This window comes from Marmota marmota, unplaced genomic scaffold (assembly GCF_001458135.2).
Source record: "Marmota marmota marmota unplaced genomic scaffold, marMar, whole genome shotgun sequence".
In the NCBI taxonomy this organism is placed as follows: Eukaryota; Metazoa; Chordata; class Mammalia; order Rodentia; family Sciuridae; genus Marmota; species Marmota marmota.
This window is the reverse complement of record NW_025999842.1, coordinates 6,092,432-6,115,184: the sequence shown is the minus strand read 5'-3', so window position 1 is coordinate 6,115,184 and position 22,753 is coordinate 6,092,432. Positions and strand designations below refer to the sequence as shown.

At 34.6% G+C, this 22,753-nt stretch overlaps 1 protein-coding gene across 3 annotated transcripts in view; it reads left to right on the top strand.

The window, feature by feature from the left end:
* Positions 1-22,753, top strand: part of Me1 (malic enzyme 1) — a 156,297-nt gene that overhangs the window by 5,483 nt on the left and 128,061 nt on the right. For all 3 annotated transcript variants that reach the window (XM_048803025.1, XM_015499056.2, XM_048803078.1), the window contains 2 exons: positions 9,745-9,878; positions 11,945-12,094. In XM_048803025.1, coding sequence (XP_048658982.1) covers positions 9,745-9,878; positions 11,945-12,094 — 284 coding nt within the window. The remainder of the gene's footprint in view (positions 1-9,744; positions 9,879-11,944; positions 12,095-22,753) is intronic.

Genomic DNA, 22,753 nt, shown 5'->3' with positions numbered 1-22,753 from the left:
ATAGACTTGGGTCTGGGTCCCAAGTCCTAATCATAGTGTTTTATCAATGTTAATTTTGGTCAGCATTAACATATAAAAAATGACTTCTCGGAAGTGCTTGGGTAGCCATTTACTTCTTGGCATGTCAAGACCTAGTTGGGTGTGTTGTGGGGAAGGGAGAATGTATCTGATGATTATTAAGGAAAAGTTCTCTTTTTGTTTAGTGTAAACCATACCAGAGTGAATAATTTAGAAATTTTCACTTGCTACCCTTCTCTGGAGTTGCCTCAGCAATATGAGAAACTGATTTATTATTTAACAGGAAATCCCACTGACATGAAAACCATTATAGTGGAAATGGACAGCCATATGTTTCCATAGCTATTCACTACCTTGCTGCAATTGAAACAACAGAGGTAGTGCAGGTATCACAAAAACAAAGTAATATATGCTATAATAAGTAGAAAGATGAATTTGATTTGAGGACTCTTGAGACTGGTGATATGGAATACAAGAAATATTGAAGAGAGGTATAGGTTTGAAATTTTTCATTTTTGTGCTTTGACTTTCCACTTTCTTTTTTGTCAAGTGTGGGAAATGGGATTTCATAGAGTGACCATTCCAAAACTTTGTGCCTAGAATAAAGGAACTCAAGTCCAAATTCTTCTAATTAGCAGTTGTGAAGTGTTTGGTATACTTTGTAACTAATCTTAGTTGATTTGTTAGTACATAATGGGTTTAAAGTTAATATTTGTTAAATAAAAAGAATGGTGGCAGGTGAAAATTTCTTACATTTTAGCTTAAAATACATAAATATAGTATACTTTAAAACCAAGGATATTTATTTTAAATTAACCTATAGAATGTAAAACATTAATATTTTTCCTGAGGTCCTGGAGATGCAGTATGTCTAAGTTAGCCATCAACTAAATTGTTTTCAGAAACTTGAGGCCATTGAATTTAAATAAAGAAAATAATATACCTTTAAGCTTCTATAGTTTAATCTGGTAATTTGGGAATAAAATAATGAAGATTGAATAATAAAATAATGAAGAAAACATAGGATATAACTAGTAGAACTTCTATACTTAATATATAAACCCCATACCTGAAGTCACTAGGATTATTATTTTTTTTGTTTAATAATCAAGTAATGCTTGAGTAAAAATATCAGTTAACATACTCATATGTTCATGCCAACGCATTATGGGCATGTGGAGGCTGAAGGAGTCCTAAGACTCTAGTACAATATTAGGGCTAGGCCTCTAAAGCTTACACTATACTAAAATACATTTACTTAAATTGTCCAGTCAGGGGCTCCTAAGATATTTTCAAACTTTGTTGATTGTTATGTGGTATACACGTGTCTATATGTATAAAGATATTGATTTGTTCTGAATTATATCACTCCCAAACTCATGTGTTGAAGTCATATCTCCCAGTACTATAAGATTGAATCTTTTAGGGTTTTTAAATAGTTAAATTCAAGTTAAAATGAGGGTAGGCTTTAATTTAATGTGACTAGTGTCCTTAAAAGAAGAGATAAGGACATGTATACAGAGGAAAGACCATGTGAATACTGTGGGAGAAGATGATAGTTTATAGGTCAGAAGCTGTCTATGGATCAGGAAAAAAAAGCCTCAGAATAAAACCAACCCTGGCAATACGTGATCTTGGACTTCCAGCCTCCAGAAATGTAGGAAATAAAATTATTTTGTTCAAGCCATCCCACTTTTTTTTTTATGACAGCCTTAACAAACTAATATACTTAGGTAATTAAAGCAAAGCTTCTTAAATGTTTTTTTTTTAACTCTTTTTAAATACATATGACAGTAGAATTTATTTTGACATACATACATGGAGTATAATTTATTCTAATTAGGATCCCATTCTTGTGGTCGAACATGATGTAGAGTTATACTGGTCTTGTTTTCATATATAAATATAGGAAAGTTATATCCAATTCATTCTACTGTCTTTCCTATTCCCATCCCCCCTTCCCTTCTTTCCCCTTTGTCTAATTTAATGAATTTCTATTCTTCCCTGACCCCCCTATGGTGTGTTTTCACTTAGTATGACAGTCTCCAGTTCCATCCATTTACTGGCAAATGCTATAATTTCATTCTTTATGGCTGAGGAATATTCCATTGTGTATATAAACTACATTTTCTTTATGTGTTCATCTTTTGAAGGGTTCCTGGGTTGGTTCTATAGCTTATCTATTGTGAATTGAGCTGCTATAAATGGTGTGGCTGCTTCACTGTAATATGTTGATTTTAAATCCTTTGGGAATAAACTGAGGAATAGGATAACTGGGTTAAATGGTGGTTCCGTTCCAACTTTTCTGAGAAATTTCCATGCCTTCCATAGTGGTTGAACCAATTTTCAGTCCACCAGCAATGTATGAATATACCTTTTCCCCTACATCCTCACCAACATTTATTGTTACTTGTATTCTTGATAATTACCATTCTGACTGGAGTGAGATGGAATCTCAGTGTGGTTTTTAATTTGCATTTCTCTAATTACTAGACATGTTGAACATTTTTTTCATATATTTGTTGACCATTCATATTTCTTCTGTGAAGTGCCTGTTCAGGTCCTTTGCCCATTTATTGATTGGGTTATTTGTTTTTTTGGTGTTAAGTTTTTTGAGTTCTTTGTGTATCCTGGAGATAAATGCTCTGTGTGAGGTGCAAGTGGCGAAGATTTTTCTCCCATTTTGTAGGCTCTCTCTTGATGTTCTTGATTGTTTCCTTTGCTGTGAAGAAGCCTTTTAGTTTGATACTATCCCATTTCTTGATTTTACTACTTCTGCTTTAGGAGTCTTGTTGAGGAAGTCGTTTCCTAAGCTGACATGATGGAAAGTTGTGCCTACATTTTCTCCTAGTAGGTGCAGGGTCTCTGGTCTAATGCCTAGGTCTTTGATCCACATTGAATTTTGTGCAGGGTAAGAGAAAGGGATTTAATTTCATTCTGTTGTATATGGATTTCCAGTTTTCCCAGCAGCATTTGTTGAAGAGGCTCTTCCCACTTTCATTCTTCTCAATTCTGTTCTTGAGCCCACCCAATGACTAAATTATTTATTATATTTTCCAGTTCTAAAACTTCCATTTGGTCATTGCAGCTTTTGTTTCTTGACCACTATTTTCTTTCCATTTCAAAAGCTTTTGTTTGGGAGCATGATTATAATAACTAAAGGTTGTAAATATTTAAAAAATAGTCTTATACATTCATTGTATAAAAATAAAAGATGCAAAAGTGTGAAAAGTATGTCTCCAACTTGAGTCCTCGCTAGCTGGGTCATTCATCCCACAGTTGATGCAGTTTCTTTCCCTATGCTTTCTTCAAGAAGCCAAGCTTTTCTGCTTCAAGATTTATGTCCCTGATGTTTCCTTCCTTTCTATCCCCCAGCCTTTCACCTGGTGAACAGCTACTCTCTTAGTGGTCCTTCAGCTCTCATTTTAACGTCATAGCTCAGTAACTCTTTCCTTTTGACTCCTAAATTAAGTTAACTCTTAGATTTTTTTCCCTTTTTCCTATACTTATAACAGTTGTTTTTATAGTTATTTGTAAAAGATCCTGTTTTATTCTCTAGATTGTAAATTTGATGAGACTGTGGACCATAACTGACATGCCACTATTTCCTTGGTGTAGTGTCTGTAAGTATTAATTCAACAGATATTTGTTGAAAAATATTTGGTGAGTGTGACAATTTGTATGTCAGCTTGAGTGAGCCATTTAATTAAATAATATTCTGGGAGTGTTTATGAAGCTGTTCCTGAATGAGATGAACATTTCAATTGAGTAAAGTAGGTTGTTCTACCTAATGTGGGTAGGCCTTGTACAATCACTTCAGGTAAGCCTGAATAAAATATAAGGGCTGAGTAAGAGGGGTCTCCTCCTGCCTGTCTTTGAGCTGGGACATGGATTTTTCCTGTCTTGAACTTGAACTGAAATATCAACTCTTCTTGGGTCGTGTACTTGCTGGCTTTCAGACTGGAACTATACCATTGGCTCCTCTGTATCTCTAGCTTGCCAACTCCTATCTTGGGGCTTCTCAGCTTCCGTAATCATGTAAGCCAAGTATAATATTTCTCTTATAATAAATCTCTTTATATACATATTATTTTTGTTTCTCTGAGAACTCTTGACTAATACAGTGAACTTCCCATCCCCCTTCAAAGTAGCTGTAAAGGAGAAAAACTGTGGCTCCCTGGCAAGAAAGCCATCTTGTGGCATTTCTGGGAATCTCATATAGGAGGTATAGATCACTTGTAAATCTGAAGTATAGTTCCTTGCAAAAACTCTTAACATGTTTTGGGTCAGGTCCCTTTGGCAATTTGGTAAAGTCTATAGACTCCTAAAAGCAATAATTACTATTAATATTATTTTATTTTATTTTTTTTGTGCAGTGTTAGGGATTGAACCCAGGAATTGATGCATGCTAGGCAAGTACTCTACCACTGAGCTGTATCATAAGTCCCAAAAGCAGTAGTTTTAAATATACAGAACACACTGCTACAAATGAAACCAATTATACTGAAATATAGATATCAAAATATTTAAAAATAAATGTGTGATATTATACTTGTGTTTTTCTTTATTAAAGACATAAAGCAAGATAGTATACTAAAATATTCTAATAAATTAAATATGAGTAGTTTAAAGCAAAATTTTATTTTTTGATACAAGATCTTACTGTATTACCCAGGCTGGCCTTGGATTCCATGGCTTTTAGGATCTTCCTGCCTCTTGGCTAGCTAGGATTACAGGTCCTTGAGCCTGGCTCAAGATTTTATTTTATTATTTTATTTTTTTGTTACTGGGGATTGAACTCAGGGGCATTTGACCACTGGGCCACATCCCCAGCCCCATTTTGTATTTTATTTAGATACAGAGTCTTACTGAGTTGCTTAGCATCTTGCTTTTTCTGAGGCAGGCTTTAAACTCATTATTCTCCTGCCTCAGCCTTGCAAGCCACTAGGATTACAGGCATGCACTACTGCACCTGGCTCTGATAAATACTCTCAATACAGAAAGCTTGTCTCTGTTGCCAATCCAATAATGAAGACAAGATTTTTAGAAAAAGGAAAAAGTTTTATTGGTTTGCTAGCAAAGGAAAAATGGGATTCCTGTCCCAAAAGTGTGATTGTCACTGCCAGGAAGAACTCAGGGCTTTTAAAAGAGGAATACAAGGGCTGGGATACAAATATTACTAGTGGATAATGTCCATTGGGTATCCTTGAGAAAGCCATTGTTGTCTTTCCCAGGTTGGGAGTTTCTTTATTCTTGTGGGCACTGACATTCTTCTGGACAGTGAAGGTCATGATAGCTTAGCTCGGGATGGGAAAAATGTTAAGTCTTGTTTTCCCTGTTAGGGAGAAGTGGGGGAGGAAGAAAAAAAGAAAAGAAAATGTCAGTTTTAAAATAAACCACTTGGAGTTGAGCAGCAAGGTTTATACTCAAAGCATAAAGAGGACATCCATTACATTCTGGACAGTTTTTTTTCTTAGTTATGTTTGCATACAAACTTCAAAAATAAATGCCAGGAGTTTATTAATTTTCATTTCTTCTTTTCTCAAGAAGATACATGTAGGATTAATTAGTAGATTCTGGAAGATTACTTGTCCTGTTTGCTGCCCTTAGCAGTGAAGCAGCTTACTATTCTGCTATCTAGGCATCTAGTCCATAAGGTGCTTTGTGTTTGATGGTGATACTGGGAATCAAACCCAGGGCATTATGCATGCTCTGCAAGCATTCTGTCACTGAACTACACTCCAGGTGTAGCCCAGATCCAAAAGTTTTTTTCAAGATTAAGAAAGTAAAACACCAAAAAAAAAAAAAAAAGAGNTACATTAGCCATGGACATTTCTCAAAAAAAAAAAAAAAAGAGAAAAACTAAGAGTGAATGTAGTGAGGGTGCTTTAACAGAGTCAGAATTACAGATGGTCTAGAAACCCAAGACATGTATAGCTGTTAATCTTTCAACTACATGAAATACTTGGTAAAAATCAAATGAAAGTCAGAACCTGCATATATACTTTGAATTCATTATCCTTTGTTGAATAGGCCCTGCAGGATAATGCTAAGGTAAAAATTCTTTTGAAAAAGTTTTAAAATTTTCTTTTCTTTTTTTTGAGGCAGGGGACAGGGTTATTGCTAAGTTGCCTGGACTGCCTTAAATGGATCCTCCTACTTCAGCCTCCTAAGTAGCTGAAATTACAGTTGTGCATCACTGTGCCCAGCTAAAAGAATTATTTGAATCATTTTACTGTCAAGTTTTAGATATAACTGACTTATTTACACATTTTTACAAAATATATCTCTGTAAATATGCCTCTGTTGGTATGAAAAAATAAAAACTGGTTTAAATAAATTCACATCATATATATCTAAAAAATTTCAGGGATTCTAAGATTTAAGTTGTCTTACTGAAAATTTTTTAGCTCATAGACAGGTAATAAAAGAAAATGAATCTGATCATAGGATAATTTCCCTTCCCAATCATAATATTTTAAGCTGGTTCAGTACTCCATATTTCTAAGTCCCAGAGTGAATATTTTGACTAAGAGAGTGTGGGAATTTGTAGTTACTGAACATTGAAGATTATCAAAGATTTCCAGATGGCATTATCAGTTATGTGGCATAAGATATGGTGGGAGACCTGTTAGATTTAGGAATTAGTTTTGGACCAGACATTTGAAAATTTTATATAAAAAGATTGGCTAACTATAAATGATAGGTAAATGCCGTAATTAAATGAATGAAGGATCCTATGTTAGTATGTCTGAAAATAAGTCTTATTCTCAGAATATTGACCTTGAGCTACAGTTCCAGCTCTTTTGATATGGTACCTTGCTGAGTTGCCCAGGATGGCCTAGAACTTGTGATTTTCCTGCATCAGCCTCCAGAGTAGTTGGTATTATGGGCATTTGCCACTGAGTTTGGCTAAAATATTGACATTTTGATTATCATTTTCTGCAGGCATATTTCAAAGCATAACATAAAGAAATTTATTGCTGCTTCTAAATATTTATAGAATTTTGACAGTTTAGCCTAACCCCCCACTTTGCATTTTGTAGTTAAAGAAAAATGTATTGTATTTTACAAATATATTATTATATATAATTTTGTTTCATTTTAATGAATTATTTCATGACATTTTAAATTGTTAGTCTCCAGTTGTACCTTGGGCAGGTGAAATATGCCTTCCAGTTTATAGATTATCTTTTCACAAAATATTTCCTCTTGGTTGGGTTAAATTTTAGAATGAATATGCCTATTAGTTTCCTAAAAACCAGTTTTATAGTTTTATAAAATGTTTATGACTCTAGAGTTGGTTATTTAAAGTTTTCTTGTTTTATGTGCAATAAATTATTGAGTTCTAATTATATCAGACCTGTTCTAGGTGCTAGGGAAAAAACAATGAATAATACAAGCAAAATTTCTTGATTTTTAAGGAGCTTGCTTTCTAGGGTGGGGACACAAAGCACAAATAAAGAAGTAAATTGGCAAAGAACCCAGGCAATACCACAGGTGTCTGCTGGTGTTGCCTAGAACTCCTAGGTAAAGAGCTGGCAGACTGTGCTGGTCTCTCGTTCTCTAGGCATCCAGGAGAGTGTGATTGGGTCAGGCACAGTTGGCCATATTGGATTGTCCTTGAAAGAGACCATCTGCTTCTGTCTTTACTTATTGGAACCCACAGCATTCCTAAGTGAGCATATAATAGTGGGAATTTTGTAGCTATGAGAATAGCTGAAGTGGGGGAAAACATCTGGTAGCTAGATTTCATCTTTGTTGATTCATTTGGAGACTATAAAAATTCAAGGTTGGACATGGACACATCTTATATTGGAAATTTTGGAGCCAGTAGTCTCTGCTAGCTTTTGTAGGCAACTAAGATACTGTGGGAGGGTCATTCAGTGGACAAATTTAATTGTCTCTTTAGTATGTCCTCCTGATTCAGTAGGCTATTTAAACATAGCCTTTCTATTAGGGGCATGAATTAATGGAACTGATCATATCAGAGATTAGAAGAAAGAGAGGGTTGTTCATCTTTTGGTCTCTTTCACAGACTTTCTGGTATTAAACATGTTCATACTTCACCACTCAGGGTCTGTCATCTCCCTCTGGGTTGAACCAAATTGTCTGTTCTTGACCCCAAGTAGTAAACTTCACAAGAAGTTAGGAGTCACTGTTCTGTCCTTGCAAGTAATTTTCAGGGACAAAGAAGGATGATTATAGAACCACTCATGACAGTGAATGTGTTCCTCTCTATCCAAGTTGTCTACAGCAGTAGTAGTCACAATGTGCATACTTAGCTTTGCACAGTATTAGTATTGTAACCAATGAAGTTTGTCTGAGGAGTGATTATGGCTAATTGAAAAAAAAAATCAATGTGCAAAACTGAGAGTTGTAGTCCGTTCATTTAGGCTTCTGTAACAATGTTATGGACTAGGTAACTTATAAACAAAAGAAATTTATTTCTCACATTTTTGAAGGCTAGGAAACCCAAGATCAAGGTGCTGCAGATTTGTTGTCTGGTGAGGGTCCCATTTCCTGCTTTACAGATGGCTAGCATCTTCTGTTTCCTCACGTGGCAGAAGAGACAAAGCAGCTCTCTGGGGTTTCTTTGTAAGGAAACTAATCATATTCAGGAGGGTAGAGAGTCCTTGTGACCTAATCACCCCCCAAATTCCCACTTCCTAATGCCATTGCCTTGTAAGTGAGAATTTCCACATATGCATTTTGATGGGGCACAGACATTCTGTCATAACAGCAGCCATCATATCATGTCAGCTCATATGCTGGCAGCAAAGAAACAGCAATGCAGGAGTCAAAGAAGCCTGTTGATCTTTTGTATCTCCAGGCAGAGTCTTCTCTAGAGGGATTCCTTATCCCAATCTTCCATATCATTCTCTCCCATTAACAACTACAGAGGCTTGTTTGCTTTTATTTTCCATATTATACCCTAGCAAATCTCTTAGGTCCATTCTGGTTTTAGCACCAACTCATAATATCTGCTTTGTTGCTTGCTTTTAAACTCCATAATTTGTTATTACTATCATTTTATACAATCAGTGTTCATGTACATAGAAAACATAACATATTAAAGTAATAAGACTATAATATATGTAGTAGGCCAATTTGATAAAACTTTAGAAAGAGGGAACATTTGAGGTAATTGTTGACAGGCAGAGAAGTAAAAAAGACATTCTTGACCACAAAAAAATAGAAGGGTGTGGTGTGTTCAAGCAGTGGGGAAAAGTTTTGCATAGCTGGAGTGCATATGAATAGTGTGAGATAACTCAGGAGAAGAGTGCTGGAACATGTATCTCAGAATCATACAAGGTATTTGCTGAGGTAGAGAAGCACAGCAGGTCACAGGTGACATACTCACGTTCATAATCTTGAAATTTCTTGTAAAAATATTATTTTTATATTTACTGACATTAATGATTATATCTTCTTTCACTTTTGTGCTTCAAATAGTTTCCTCCCATCCATTCTCTAATTTCATCCTAACAATATCCAAATGACAGAGCTCTAAAAAGTCCAGTATTCTAATTTTTGTAGATAAGGAAACTGAGGTGTGGAGAGCTGACATGATTTATTTACAGTTGCATGACCATGCTTAGAGTGATGCCAGATCTTCTGATTTTTAATTCCATCCTCATTGGAATTTATTGGTGTGTGTTTGTGACATACTTTTTGTCCTTTTTTTCCCCTCTTCAAATTAGTGTGTTTTCCCTTTCTCCACAGGACTTAGCTTTTACTCTGGAAGAAAGACAACAGTTGAATATTCATGGATTGTTGCCACCTTGCTTCATCAGCCCAGACATCCAGGTCCTTAGAGTAGTTAAAAATTTTGAGCGTCTGAACTCAGATTTTGACAGGTAACTTGTTCCTAAATATGATTTTTATAGTCCTTGTGTGTAATTGTTAAAATATTTCATTATTTGGAAAGGGTAGTCAATTTGGAAGGGATTGTTTGTAAAATACAGTTATTTTTTTAATTATTTTATTTATTTGAAGATAAAACCATCATAATTTCCTAATGGATTCTATATGTGTGTTAGAAAGCTTTCAGAGAAGAGGAGATGTTTTAGTCAACTGTTTTGCTTCTGTGACTAAAGGATCTGACCAGCACAACTGTAGGGGAGGAAAAATTTATTTGAGGGCTTACAGTTTCAGAGGTCTTAGTCCAAAGAAGGCTAGCTCCATTCCTCAGGGCTCTAGGTGAGGCTAAACATCATTGTGGGAGAGAGTGGCAGATTGAAAGCAGCTCACATCATGTGATCAAGAAGCAGAGAGAGACTACAGTTCCAGATACAAAATATATACCCAATAGCTATGCTCCCAATTAACCACTTCTCCAGCCATACCTCACCTGCCTCTAGTTACCACTCAGTTAATCCCATCAGGGATTAATTCACTGGTTGGGTTAAGATTCTCACAATTCAATCATTTCTCCTCTGAACCTTCTTGTATTGTTTCACATGTGAGCTTTTGGGGGATACGTTACATGTAAACCATAGCTAGAGACAACAACAAAGAAACTGAAAGGGAATGACCAGTGACGTAGAAGAAATACTGAGAATATGATGGCCTAGAAGTCAAGGAAAGAGAATATGTCAAATTTTAGGGGATGTAACTTATGTCAAATGTTCTTGATAAGTAAGGTGAGATCTGAGAATTGACCACTGATTTAGCAATGATGACTCCCACATTGCTAATTTTAGCATGTCTAAAATTAAAGTCACCATCTTCCTCCCAAATGTTTGTTTTCTGGATTATTTTACCTAATTGCCCAAGCATTAACATCCATTGATTTTTTCCCAGTTCTATACATTTTCATTTGTTCTAGGGAATGGAAATGTATTAGTTTGTTTTCTGTTGCTATAACAAAATATCTGAGGCTGACTACTTTACAAAGAAAAGAGATTTATTTAGTTCATGATTTTAGAGGCTGAAAGTCCAAGATTGAGCAGCCTCATTTGTTTGGCCTCTGGTGAGAACCGTCTTCTCTGTTACAACATGGCAGATGGCATCATAACAGGAATGCTTATGAGAGGGAGAGATCATAAGGCCAGAAATCAGTGAACAAGATGGGGCCAAGATTGCTCTTTTATTTTAATATTTCACAGTTGACGAAACCGACTAGGGCCGCATGAGAACTGCATTAATACCTTCCATAGCAGCTTCCCCAGTGACCTAACTACCTTCCATTAGGCCCCACCTCTTAAAGGTTCCTCCACATTTCACATTGCCACATGGGGGCCTGAGCTTCCAGCACATGATCTGTTGGAGAACACCCTCAAATGGTATCTAAACCATATCAGAAAATCAAACCAAAAAATCTAGTAAGGTTGTTAAATATAGTTGTGCAATTTTTTTTTCACTTGTACCAAGCAGAAATTTTTTTTGTTCTCTAAACTATGGAAGATTACAGGTAACATTAAAAGGTTTATGTTTAGAAAAATAACTCTAGATCAGAAATATCTCTAGACAGAAAAGAGCTATTAGATACAATATTTAGAAAAGTCCTTTGAGCTTGCCTGTCTTAGTTATTTCTAAGGTGAGTGCTGCACTACCTTACCCATTTCCTGCATGTTATTTCTCTTATTTATCAATAGTGAAGTCAAAGGATAAAATTTTTCTATTTAATTAGGTAAGTAAATGCTTAAACTATGTCTATAGAGGTATTTTCATTTGTCTTTCATTTTAAAATAGAGATAAAAATCTAAATGTTGAGTTAAATGATGTTATTTCAGCAATGATTTGAATACTGGAGTGATAGTAATCAAATTTATTGTTCTTCCTTCTTTGAAGCATTTAACATTTCTAAATTTGTATTTGGTTAGATGTTTTCTGCATGACTTAAAAATGTTTAATTAGAGTTCTGAGCAGTTATTTCATGACTTTGTTGGATGTAGATCTAATTATATCCCATTTTCCACAGGTATCTTCTTTTAATGGATCTTCAAGATAGAAATGAAAAGCTCTTTTATAGAGTGCTAACGTCTGACATTGAAAAATTCATGCCTATTGTTTATACTCCAACTGTGGGTCTGGCTTGCCAACAATATAGTTTAGCATTTCGGAAGCCAAGGTATGTAAATTTTTATTCTGAATGCAACTTGCATTTTACTTATTTTTATAAGATTTTTGTGGTAATTTAAAAATTATTTTATTATTATTTATAATTGGCAAACAAAATTGTGTATATTTAGGAAATGTACCATGTTGTTTTCAACATATATCCATTGTGAAATGTCTAAATCAGGCTAATTAACATGCATTACCTCACTTGCCTTGACCTCCAGGACCAAACCTTACAAACCAGCAAGGTGCAATGGGGGATTAAGAAAGACACACAAACCTTACAGAGAGAAAGCTGGGACCAGGAGGGACACTGACTTCTGATGGAAGAACAGTGACCCAAAGCTAGTTAAGCATGTTTATTATATAGGGTCATACAATTAGGATGTTTAAACTATAGGAGCATTGTTCTTTGTGGACTAAAAAGTTACAGAACCAGAAACATTATTGTAGCTATTCTACTGTTGCAGTACTAGGAACATTCTGTTATTATCCTACTGTATCAGGGAAGCCTATTGTCCAGAGTTTCTGTAAAGCAGGCAGGCTTGAAGTTTGCAGCGCTTGCAGGATATGATGGTTGTCTTGTTATGCTCAGAATTCTCTATTCCTGGCAGCTGGTGTCTGAACTCAAGGTTAAGACTGTTATTGTTCTGTACCTTTGCATAGAACTTCCTCAGGCAGGGCTTTACCATAGCTCTTGGGCAATCTTGTCCTGCACGTTTGCACAGAAAGGTTCCAGAGCAAAGCATAGCCACAGCTATGAAGCAGAGATTCAAGTCACCATTCTCCATACTTACTTGTTTATTTTTTGTGGTGAGAACACTGAAATCTACTCCCTTAGCAATTTCAAGTACATAATACATTAACTGTAGTCACTGTGTGTACAGTAGATTTCTTGAATTTATTTCTCTTATCCAGCTGAAATTCTGTATTCTCTGATCAATATCGCCCCAGTTTTGCACCCATCCTCCAGCCTCTGGTAACTGCCATTCTACTCTCTGCCCTTATGAGTTTTAGATTAAGTGAAATCATACAATATTTATTTTTCTATGTCTTGCATCTTTGACTTAATGTAATGTCCTCTCGGTTCATCCATGTTGTCACAGTATTTCCTTAAGACTGAATAGTATACCATTGTATATGTACACCACATTTTCTTTATTCATTTGCCTATTGACAGATATTTAGGTTGGCTATTGTAAAGAATGTTGCAATGAACATGACTATGCAGATTTTTTTGGACATATTGATTTCACTTACTTTGGAGATGTATCCAGTAGTAGTTAATAGGATTGCTAGATCAAGTGGTAGTTCTATTTTTAATTTTTTGAGGAACTTTTATACTGTTTTTCATAATGACTGGATTAATTTACTTTTTCACCAGTGGCCTCTAAGGGTTCCTCTTTGTCTACATCTTTGCAAATATCTTTTTGATAATAGCTGCTCTAATAGGTGTGAAGTGATATCATTGTTTCTATTTTTTAAATTTTATTTATCTATTAATTAATGTATTTTTTAAATTTATTTTTGGATATTGGGGATTGAACTCCTGGGACATTCATCCACTGAGCCACATCACCAACCCTTTTTTATATTTTACTTAGAGACAGGGCCTTGCTAAATTGCTGAGTTTGGCTTGGAACTTGAAAGCCTCCTACCTCAGTTTCCAAAGTTGATGGGATTATAGGCATGCGCCACCATGCCCAGCATTTATTGTGGTTTTAATTTTCATTTCTTGATTTGAATTTTCATTTCTTGGATAATTGGTGATGTTGAGCATTTTTTTCCATATACCCTTTGTCCATTTGTGTCTTCTTTTGTGGAATGTCTGTTCAGTTTTGCCCATTTAAAAATCTGGTTGTTTTCTTGCTTACTGGGTTGTTTGAATTCTTTATATATTTTGGATTAATTCCTTATTAGATATATGGTTTACAAAAATTTTCACCCATTCCATGGGTTTTTCTTTTTACTCCTTTTTTTCCTTTATAATGCAAAATATTTTTAGTTTGTAATCCTATTAATCTGTTTTCGTTTTTGTTGCCTATGCCTTTGGGGTCAAATAAAAAAAATATTGCTCAGAACAAAGTCATGGAACTTTCCCCAAGTGTTTTCAGTATATATTCCCTCTTTGGTAGAATCTGTTCCTAAGAATTTTATTTATTTATTTTGTGTAGTTATTACTGATGCTATTGCTTTCTTGATTCCTTTTTTGAATAGTTCATTGTTTTTTGTTTTTTTTTTTTTTTCTTTAAATGGACATTTATTTATTTATTTATTTATGGTGCTGAGAACTTAACCCAGTGCCTCTCTCCTGCTAGGCAAGTGCTGTACCACTGAGCCACAACCCCAGCCCTGGATAGTTCATTGTTAATGTACAGAAATGCTATTTCTCCTGTATGTTGCTTTTATATGCTAAAACTTTCCCTGCATTTTTATTAGTTATTACAGTTTTGTGATGGTATCTTTAGGGATTTCTGTATACATATCAGTATGTTAGCTGTGCTAGTTGTCATATATGGCCTTTATTATGTTGAAGTGTATTTCTTCTCTACGTCATTTGTTGAGAGTTTTTATCTTGAAAGGATGTTAAATCTTGTCATATGCTTTTTCCACATCTACTGATAACCACATGGTTTTTGTATTCATTTTATTGTGGTTTATCACATACTGATTTGCATATGTTGAACCATTGTTGCATTCCAGGGATAAATCTCACTTGATGATGTAAAGATCTTTTAATGTACTATTCTGAATTCATTTGGTGGCTATACCTGAGCTGAATTTGCAAGACTATAATATTCATTATCTTTCTTAGCATCTTGTTTTTCTATAGAGGCATTAATGAATTTGACTACAATGGTTTTCTCAGCAATAAACTATTAAATAAATAAAAAGGTAGCCAAGACATGGTGGTGCATTCCTGTAATCACAGAACTCAGGAGGTTGAGGCAGGAGAATTGCAAGTTCAATGCCAGTCTCAGCAATTTAACAAGGCCCTAAGCAACTTAACTAGACCCTGTCTCAAAAGAAAAAATGTTAAGTGCTCCTGGGTTCAATCCTTGGTAGCAAAAAAAAAAAAAAAAAAAAGATAGCTGGAGAGGGGAAGAGGAGGAGATGGGAAAGGGAACAGGAGGGCATTATAGTAAAATACTTACAAACATTGAATCTTAGCGAAAGGTATTTATTGTATTATTCTTTTAACTTTTCTGTAATATTTGAAATTTAAGTAAGAAATTCTTTGTCACCAGGGCTGGGGCTATAGCTCACTGGCAGAGAGCTTGCTTAGCATGTGTGAGGCACTGAGTTCAATCCTTAACACTACATAAAAATAAACAAATAAAATAAAGTTATGCTGTCCATATATAACTACCAAAAAAAAAAAAAAAGAAATTCTTTTCCACAAAAGTAAAGCTTCTAATGGATCTTTGTATGCTGTCTTCTGTATGACAGTTTCTGTTTTATGGCTTTTTAATGTTTATATTTTGTTGAACTTTTGATGATTTCGAAGATTTTCAGTAGAATAATTGTCATGGCTTCACCTATAATTATAAAAACAGTCTGTTTGAAATTGTATATATGGCATAAATTTAGCATTGTATTTAATTAGAAACGGGATTGTGAGTGTGTTCAGGTAATGATGGATCTTTCAGGCATCAGTTAGCATGTAAATTCTTTTAGTCCCTTTTTCATTATTGTGATGAAATATCTGAAGCTGGGCAACTTTATTAAATTTTAAGAAATTTATTTAGGTGACAGTTCTGGTGGTTCAAGAGAGTGCTGATATCTTCTCATCTCTGATGAAGGCCTGTAAATGGGTAGGTAATGTCACAATGGTAGGAGCTTATGAGAAAGAGAACACTCTTATCAGTCACACAGCCAGACAGGAAGCTGGAGAGATTCAGGAATCAGGCTTAGGCTTTAACAACTGACTCTGTCCAGAACTAACTCAGGTCCTAGGTGAACTACCTTAATCCCTTCTGAGGGCAGTGCCCCAGATGACCTAAGGACCTCCCACTAGGCTCCTCTCTTAAAGATCCCATTACCTATATGCCTCCAAACTGAGGACTAAGCCTCTAACACAGGACCTTTGGGGGACAAACCATATCCAAGCCATAGTATAGAAAATTTTTGTTTTTAAAGTAAAATCAATATATATTTTCTAAACTATTCCCAGATACCTGGAAAGTGAACAGGAGGATTATAACTCTTATTGTATTTAGTTTTTTATGGATTTATTATCTTAAGAATATAGTAAATGAAAATTAAGTATTAATAGTACTTAAAGTACTGAACACAGTTGTAAATAGATTTATCTTTTGAGTATACTTTCAAATATATAATTAATGATAGTATACTTTTCTATGGCTTGGTATTTTAATTTTAAATATGACATTAAAACTGGCGGGTATGTGAAATAAATTTTTATATTAATAACTTTCCAATTTTTTCTTTTCTATGGTATCATGCTAGAATATAATATTCACTTACTGGTTTTGTGTGGAATTTCTTCTCTTTTCAGCATATATATATTTTGGGGTTTTCGAGGTTTTATGAATGTTGTTGGACATGCGTAGATTGTCTTTATCCTATGTACCCATAGAATTTTTAATTTTTACTTTTTAATTTTTTAGTTGTAGATGGACACAATACATTTATTTATTTATTTATTTATTTATTTCTATGCGGTGCTGAACATCAAACTCAGTGCCTTACATGTGCCAGTCGAGAACTCTACCATTGAGCCAAAATCCGAGCCTGTGCCCATAGCATTTTAATTTTTTTTCTTTTTGGCTACTGAGGATTGAACCCAGGGATGCTTTGCCACTTAGCTACATCTTTTGCCCTTTTCATTTTTTATTGGAGGCATGGTCTCACTAAGTTGCTTAGGGCCTTGTTAAGTTGCTGAGGCTGCTTTGAACTTGTGATCCTCCTGCCTCAGCTTTCCGAGTCAGTGGAATTACAGACGCGTGCCACCATGCCTGGTAGCATTTTAATTCTTAAAGAATATCCAGTATCTGGTGGTACAGTCTGCTTATGACACCACACCTAGTTGTGGCTAATTTCTATATTGACATGTGATTTTGGGTGAAATGCTGAACTCCCACAAATGTATTGCTTGAATCACTTATATTTCATGAAAATTTTAAAAAAATGTTTCATGCAAATTAATAATACTAGTTAGTATATGTGAAGAATAGCTAAGGTAGATTTACATAATTTCTTTGGAAATATTTCTGCCTACTCTATTTTTATACTGCATTTTCTTCTATTGAATTCTTATTAGCTACTTATTATTACACTGTACCTTTGACAATTAATCTTTTTCCTACTATCAATAGTTCTAATGTTCTACTAAAGTATTCTTGATTTCTTTTCTTAATATCTTACTAATCCTTTTGTCCCAACTAGGTTGTAGGATTCTAGAGACAAAAAGATGATTTTTTTATATAAATTATCTTATACTTCTCATGCTTTTTAGGCTTAGTGCCTATTATTGCTCTGTTAATGTATGTTGTTTGCTCTCACAGAAACAGTAACAATAATATTCTGTTCACTCAGTCACACACGCAAAATAACATATTGGTATATGTACTGGTATATTCTGTGTTTCTCCTACTATTTAAGCATATTATTCTAACAGTCAAATTCTTATAAATAATTGCTATGAAAGAAATTTGATTCACTCCAAGGAATCAGGATGTAAGAAAGTAAACTTTTTTTATTGATTTTATTTTTGTTAAATGCATGAAGTAGAGTGCATTACAATTCTTATTACACATAGAGCACACTTTTTCATATCTCTGTTTGTATATAAAGTATGTTCACACCAATTCATGTCTTCATACATGTACTTTGGCTAATGATGTCTATTACATTACATTCCATCATCATTGCTATCCCCCTGCACCCTCCCTTCTCCTCCCACCCCTCTGCCCTATCTAGAGTTTCGTCTGTTGTTCCCATGCTCCCCCTCTCTACCCCATTGTGGGTCAGTCACCTTAAATCAGAGAAAACATTTGGCATTTGTTTTTTGGGAAGACTGACTAACTTCACTCAGCATTATTTTCTCTAATGCCATCTATTTACCTGCAAATGCCATGATTTTATTCTCTTTTATTGCTGAGTAATATTCCATTGTGTATATATGCCACATTTTTTTAATCCATTCATCTACTGAGGGGCATCTAGATTGGTTCCACAGTTTAGTTATTGTGAATTGTGCTGCGATAAACGTTGATGTGACTGTGTCCCTGTAGTATGCTGTTTTTAAATCCTTTGGGTATAGGCCAAGGAGAGGGACAGCTGGGTCAAATGGTGGTTCCATTCCCAACTTTTTCAAGAAGTTTTTTCAAGATTTTCCAAGAAATCTCCATACTGCTTTCCATATTGGCTGTACCGATTTGCAGTCCCACCAGCAATGTATTAGTGTGCCCTTCCCCCCCACCCCGACATCCTTGCCAACATTTATTATTGTTTGTTTCATAATAGCTGCCATTCTTACTGGAGTGAAAGTAAACTTTTGAATTAAATATAAACAATACAACTCTATGCCCACATAGACACTCTTCTCAGCTATTGTACTTTACATAATGAATCACTGATTTGAATTTGCAATTATGTTGAGGTAATACAACATGTTATTGGTGGTAATTTTGAAAAAAAAGTTTCCAACGTATGATTAGACTAGTACTTCTCGTTCGCCAAAAGTTGAAAAAGAGTTCAGTACTCAAATTAATTGGAGAAAATCAGAATTAAATGAAATTAAATAGTATTGTTTACCACAGAGTTCTCAATAATAGCTATTTTGCAAGTTTTTTGGAGGGTGAGAAATTAAATAGTATTCTTTACTGCAAAGTTCTCAATAATAGCTATTTTGCAAGTTTTTTGGAGGGTGAGAATTGAGTAGTAATATGGATAATATAACTGGCATCATTCTTGGCACATAGTAGCTATTCCTAAATTATAGTTATTGCTGGTATTATAATAACTCTCAGGTTTCTTGATGACTAAGTAGATGATGGTATCACTCCCCAATTCTAAAATGGTGAGTGTATGTTTGTAAGACAGAAAGTTATTTGGGGGTATTTTGAGTTTTAATTTCTTTGAGATGTCTTTGTGAAAGGGTCTATTCATCAGTTAAATATATGGACCAGGGACTTAGTAGATAATGTGTTAAAGCTCCTGATAATTTTAACTTGCTCATTATATACACTACACAAATGATACTTCTTTTGGTTTTGAAAATGAAGAATATCAAGACTCTTTGTTAAATAGAATCATTCAATAGGATATTCTGATTTTATCTTCATTCTTTCCTAGAAAATTCTTTTATTTCATTTTATTTTTTGCAGTGTTGGGGATTGAACTCAGGGTAGACACATACTCTAACCACTGTGCAGCACAACCAACCCCACCTGGAAAGTTGTTAAAGAAATACATTAAAGGAACCATTAAGATGAATCAAAACAAAATATTAAAATAGTTTTAGTGTTTGTGTATTTATTTCCTTCAGAATTCCAAAAATGATTTGAAGTAGAGTGTTCTGGTAAAGGCTCTCTTCTGGGTTGCAGACTACTACTTCTGATTGTATCCTTACGTGACAGAAAGCAGAGAGGTATCTGGGGCCTTTTTTATAAGGGCACTAGTCCCATTTTTATGGACACTACCCTTTATAAACTAATCACCTCTCAAAGGCCAGTCTTCTGACAAGATCATACTAGGGATTACAATTTCAACATGTGAATTTGGGGAGTACACAGACCTTAAGTCTGTTGTAGGCACTTTCAATAGTTCAATGATATTTTACTTGTTCTTGAATCATTAAAATGTAAACTGCAAAGTGATCCAGTGCCCAGAGGTTAATAGATGTTACTGCTCTCCTAGGTCATCTCACTCTCAGGTATGTGGAGCTACCCTTTTTAAACACACCAGGTTGGGAGTTTCTGGTAATGGGACGGCTTTAGGTAGTCTGTGATACCAGAGCTGTCCAGGTGAGCTAGGACTGTTCTTTTATTTTTTAGAATTTAACATTTATTTACTTATTATTTTTTATGTGGTGCTAAGGATTGAACTCAGGGTCTCACCTGTGCTAGGCAAGTGTTTACCACTGAGCCACAACCCCAGCTCGGACTATTCTTAATTGGACTTGACTTTCTTTAAGTTAAAATTAGAATCTTTAATCCACTTTAGGAGACATTTTAGAACCAGAGAATATTTTCATACAACTCTTAGTTTTTACTCTTTTCCAATTGTTTACATATTTAGAAATTCTCTTGAACATCAAATAGTTGATTAAAACCTTTTAATGCTTTCAGAAAAGTGATCATTTTATTGTTAGATGTTAATGAAATTTTACCTACAGCAATAAGCCTCTGATTTTCATTTATTCTTATTCTTTGATTCATTTTCTTTGAAATAAGCTTAATGCTTGTATCAACCCTATTTTAAGGTATGAGAAAAAGACCTACATGAGGGAATGTTTTTTCAAGGATACGAAGCAAGTTAGATAAAAAGTTTGGAGTCTATATAACTTCAAGTCTTTCCTGTTACCTCAGTTGATTTTTTTTTTTTAGTTAGAGATAATTTATAAAAAGTTGATTTTTATTTATTACGAAGATGTAGGTTATGTTTGGTTTCTTTAATTACTAATTCAAATTAACTGTTTTTATGAGCAGGATAAATGTTATATTTTAAAAAATTTATATCTCACTTGTGCTCAATAGGAATGAGGTTGAGTATCTTAAAGCTTAAATACTGGAAATTCAGCATGTGCCCAGACGTAGTTTAAAATACCAAAGTATCTTCTTTCTTAAGTATTGCCTTAATTAGGAAAAATTTGGAGAATGGAAAAAATTTAGACATGATTCAAACATCAGTTTTTTACATCAAGAACTAAGGGTTCCCTAAATTTATGTATAGACATATAATAAATGTCTTGAAAAGTAGTGAAACTTATCTTTTACTGTAAAAAGCCCTTGAAAGTATAAAGTAACAGTTCATTGATTCTCCATATTCATCTAGAGTCTTTAAATGTGGAAAACTTAAATGGAAATTTAATATTTCAACCCCAAAATAATTCTATTACAATCTGTGTGGTGCACCAGGTGTTTTGATTTAAGTTTACACATAGTATATGGAGAATTGAGAAAAATTGCCAAGTTTTATCTCAGGTAATATTTATGAAGAATGTATAAATGTGTTTATTATTTTCTCATCTTCAAGAAGACTGTATTTTTAAGGAGAATTATAAATCTCATTCTTCATTACTAAAAAAAATTTAAAGGGAGGTAGTGGCTCTTACATTGTATCGCATATCTCTGTCAATTCTGAAATATTCTGTCTACTTTTGGACACTTTTTTCCCCAAGACTTAAGGCAGTTTAATGAGCTGCAGTACCTGGAGAAACAATTAAGATGCAAAATAATTACATTCCTTTCTGCCCTTTATTTCTTCACAGATGCAAACCTGGTTTGAAATGACTTATGACTTGTGAGTGACAGGGTCAGTTACAGGAGATTCATCATCTAGTTAATGCAGACAAGTGTTTCACAAAGAAAACCCAAATTAGGATAATAGGCCTAAGCATGGAGGTGGAATGGAGGATGACAGGTGAATGGGAAATGAGACAGGTTTATGAAGTTTCAGTTTCCAAATGGTCTGGTCTCAGGTAAGACAAATCAATAGTTACCCAAGAAAGTGAGAGATGTTTTGTTTTAGTTATTACTCACAACAATTTTAATGTGAACTTACTGCTTGGTAAATTCTTCTTGTCCTCTCAAGGATAATGGAGAACAGAAACTGAATCTGTCCTTGGGATTTTTCTCCCTCTTACAGCTGCTATCACATTGCTTCTTGGCAGACAGGTAGGCACAGCCTCATAAATGGAGCCCTTTTCTGTTCATAGAAGTGGACACTTTGAGCTAGGCACGGTGGTGCATGCCTGTAGTCCCAGTGATTTGGGAGGCTGAGGCAGGAGGATTGTGAGTTCAAACCCAGCCTCAGCAACTTAGTGAGGCGCTAAGCAACTCAGTGAGACCCTGTCTTTAATAAATTATAAAAAAAGGGCTGAGGATGTGGCTCAATGGTCAAGCACCCTGAGTTCAATCTCTGATACAAAATAATAATAATAATAATAATAATAATAATAATAATAAAAAGTGGACACCTTGCTAACCCAGTGAACCAAAATAGCTTAATTGTGTGGCCTCTCCTGTAACATGGCTACTCAGCATGAGCTCCAAGGATGGGAGTAGAGTGAGATGTCTGTTTGTCTCCAGACTCCATAATCAATATAATTAATGCTTCAAGTGTTTTGTTCTGAACACACTCTGTATTGTAGTGAATTTCAGGGGATGGCACCAGTTTACTAGGAAATCCCATAGTTTTGATGCTTCTTGGACTTATCTGTGTGGCACTTGAAAATCACAGTTTATTTTTTTTTTCGTTTTTATTTATTTATTTATTTTTTTAATTTTTTATTGTTGGCTGTTCAAAACATTACACAGTTCTTGATATATCATATTTCACACTTTGATTCAAGTGGGTTATGAGCTCCCATTTTTACCCCATATACAGATTGCAGAATCACATCAGTTACACATCCATTGATTTACATATTGCCATACTAGTGTCTGTTGTGTTCTGCTGCCTTTCCTATCCTCTACTATCC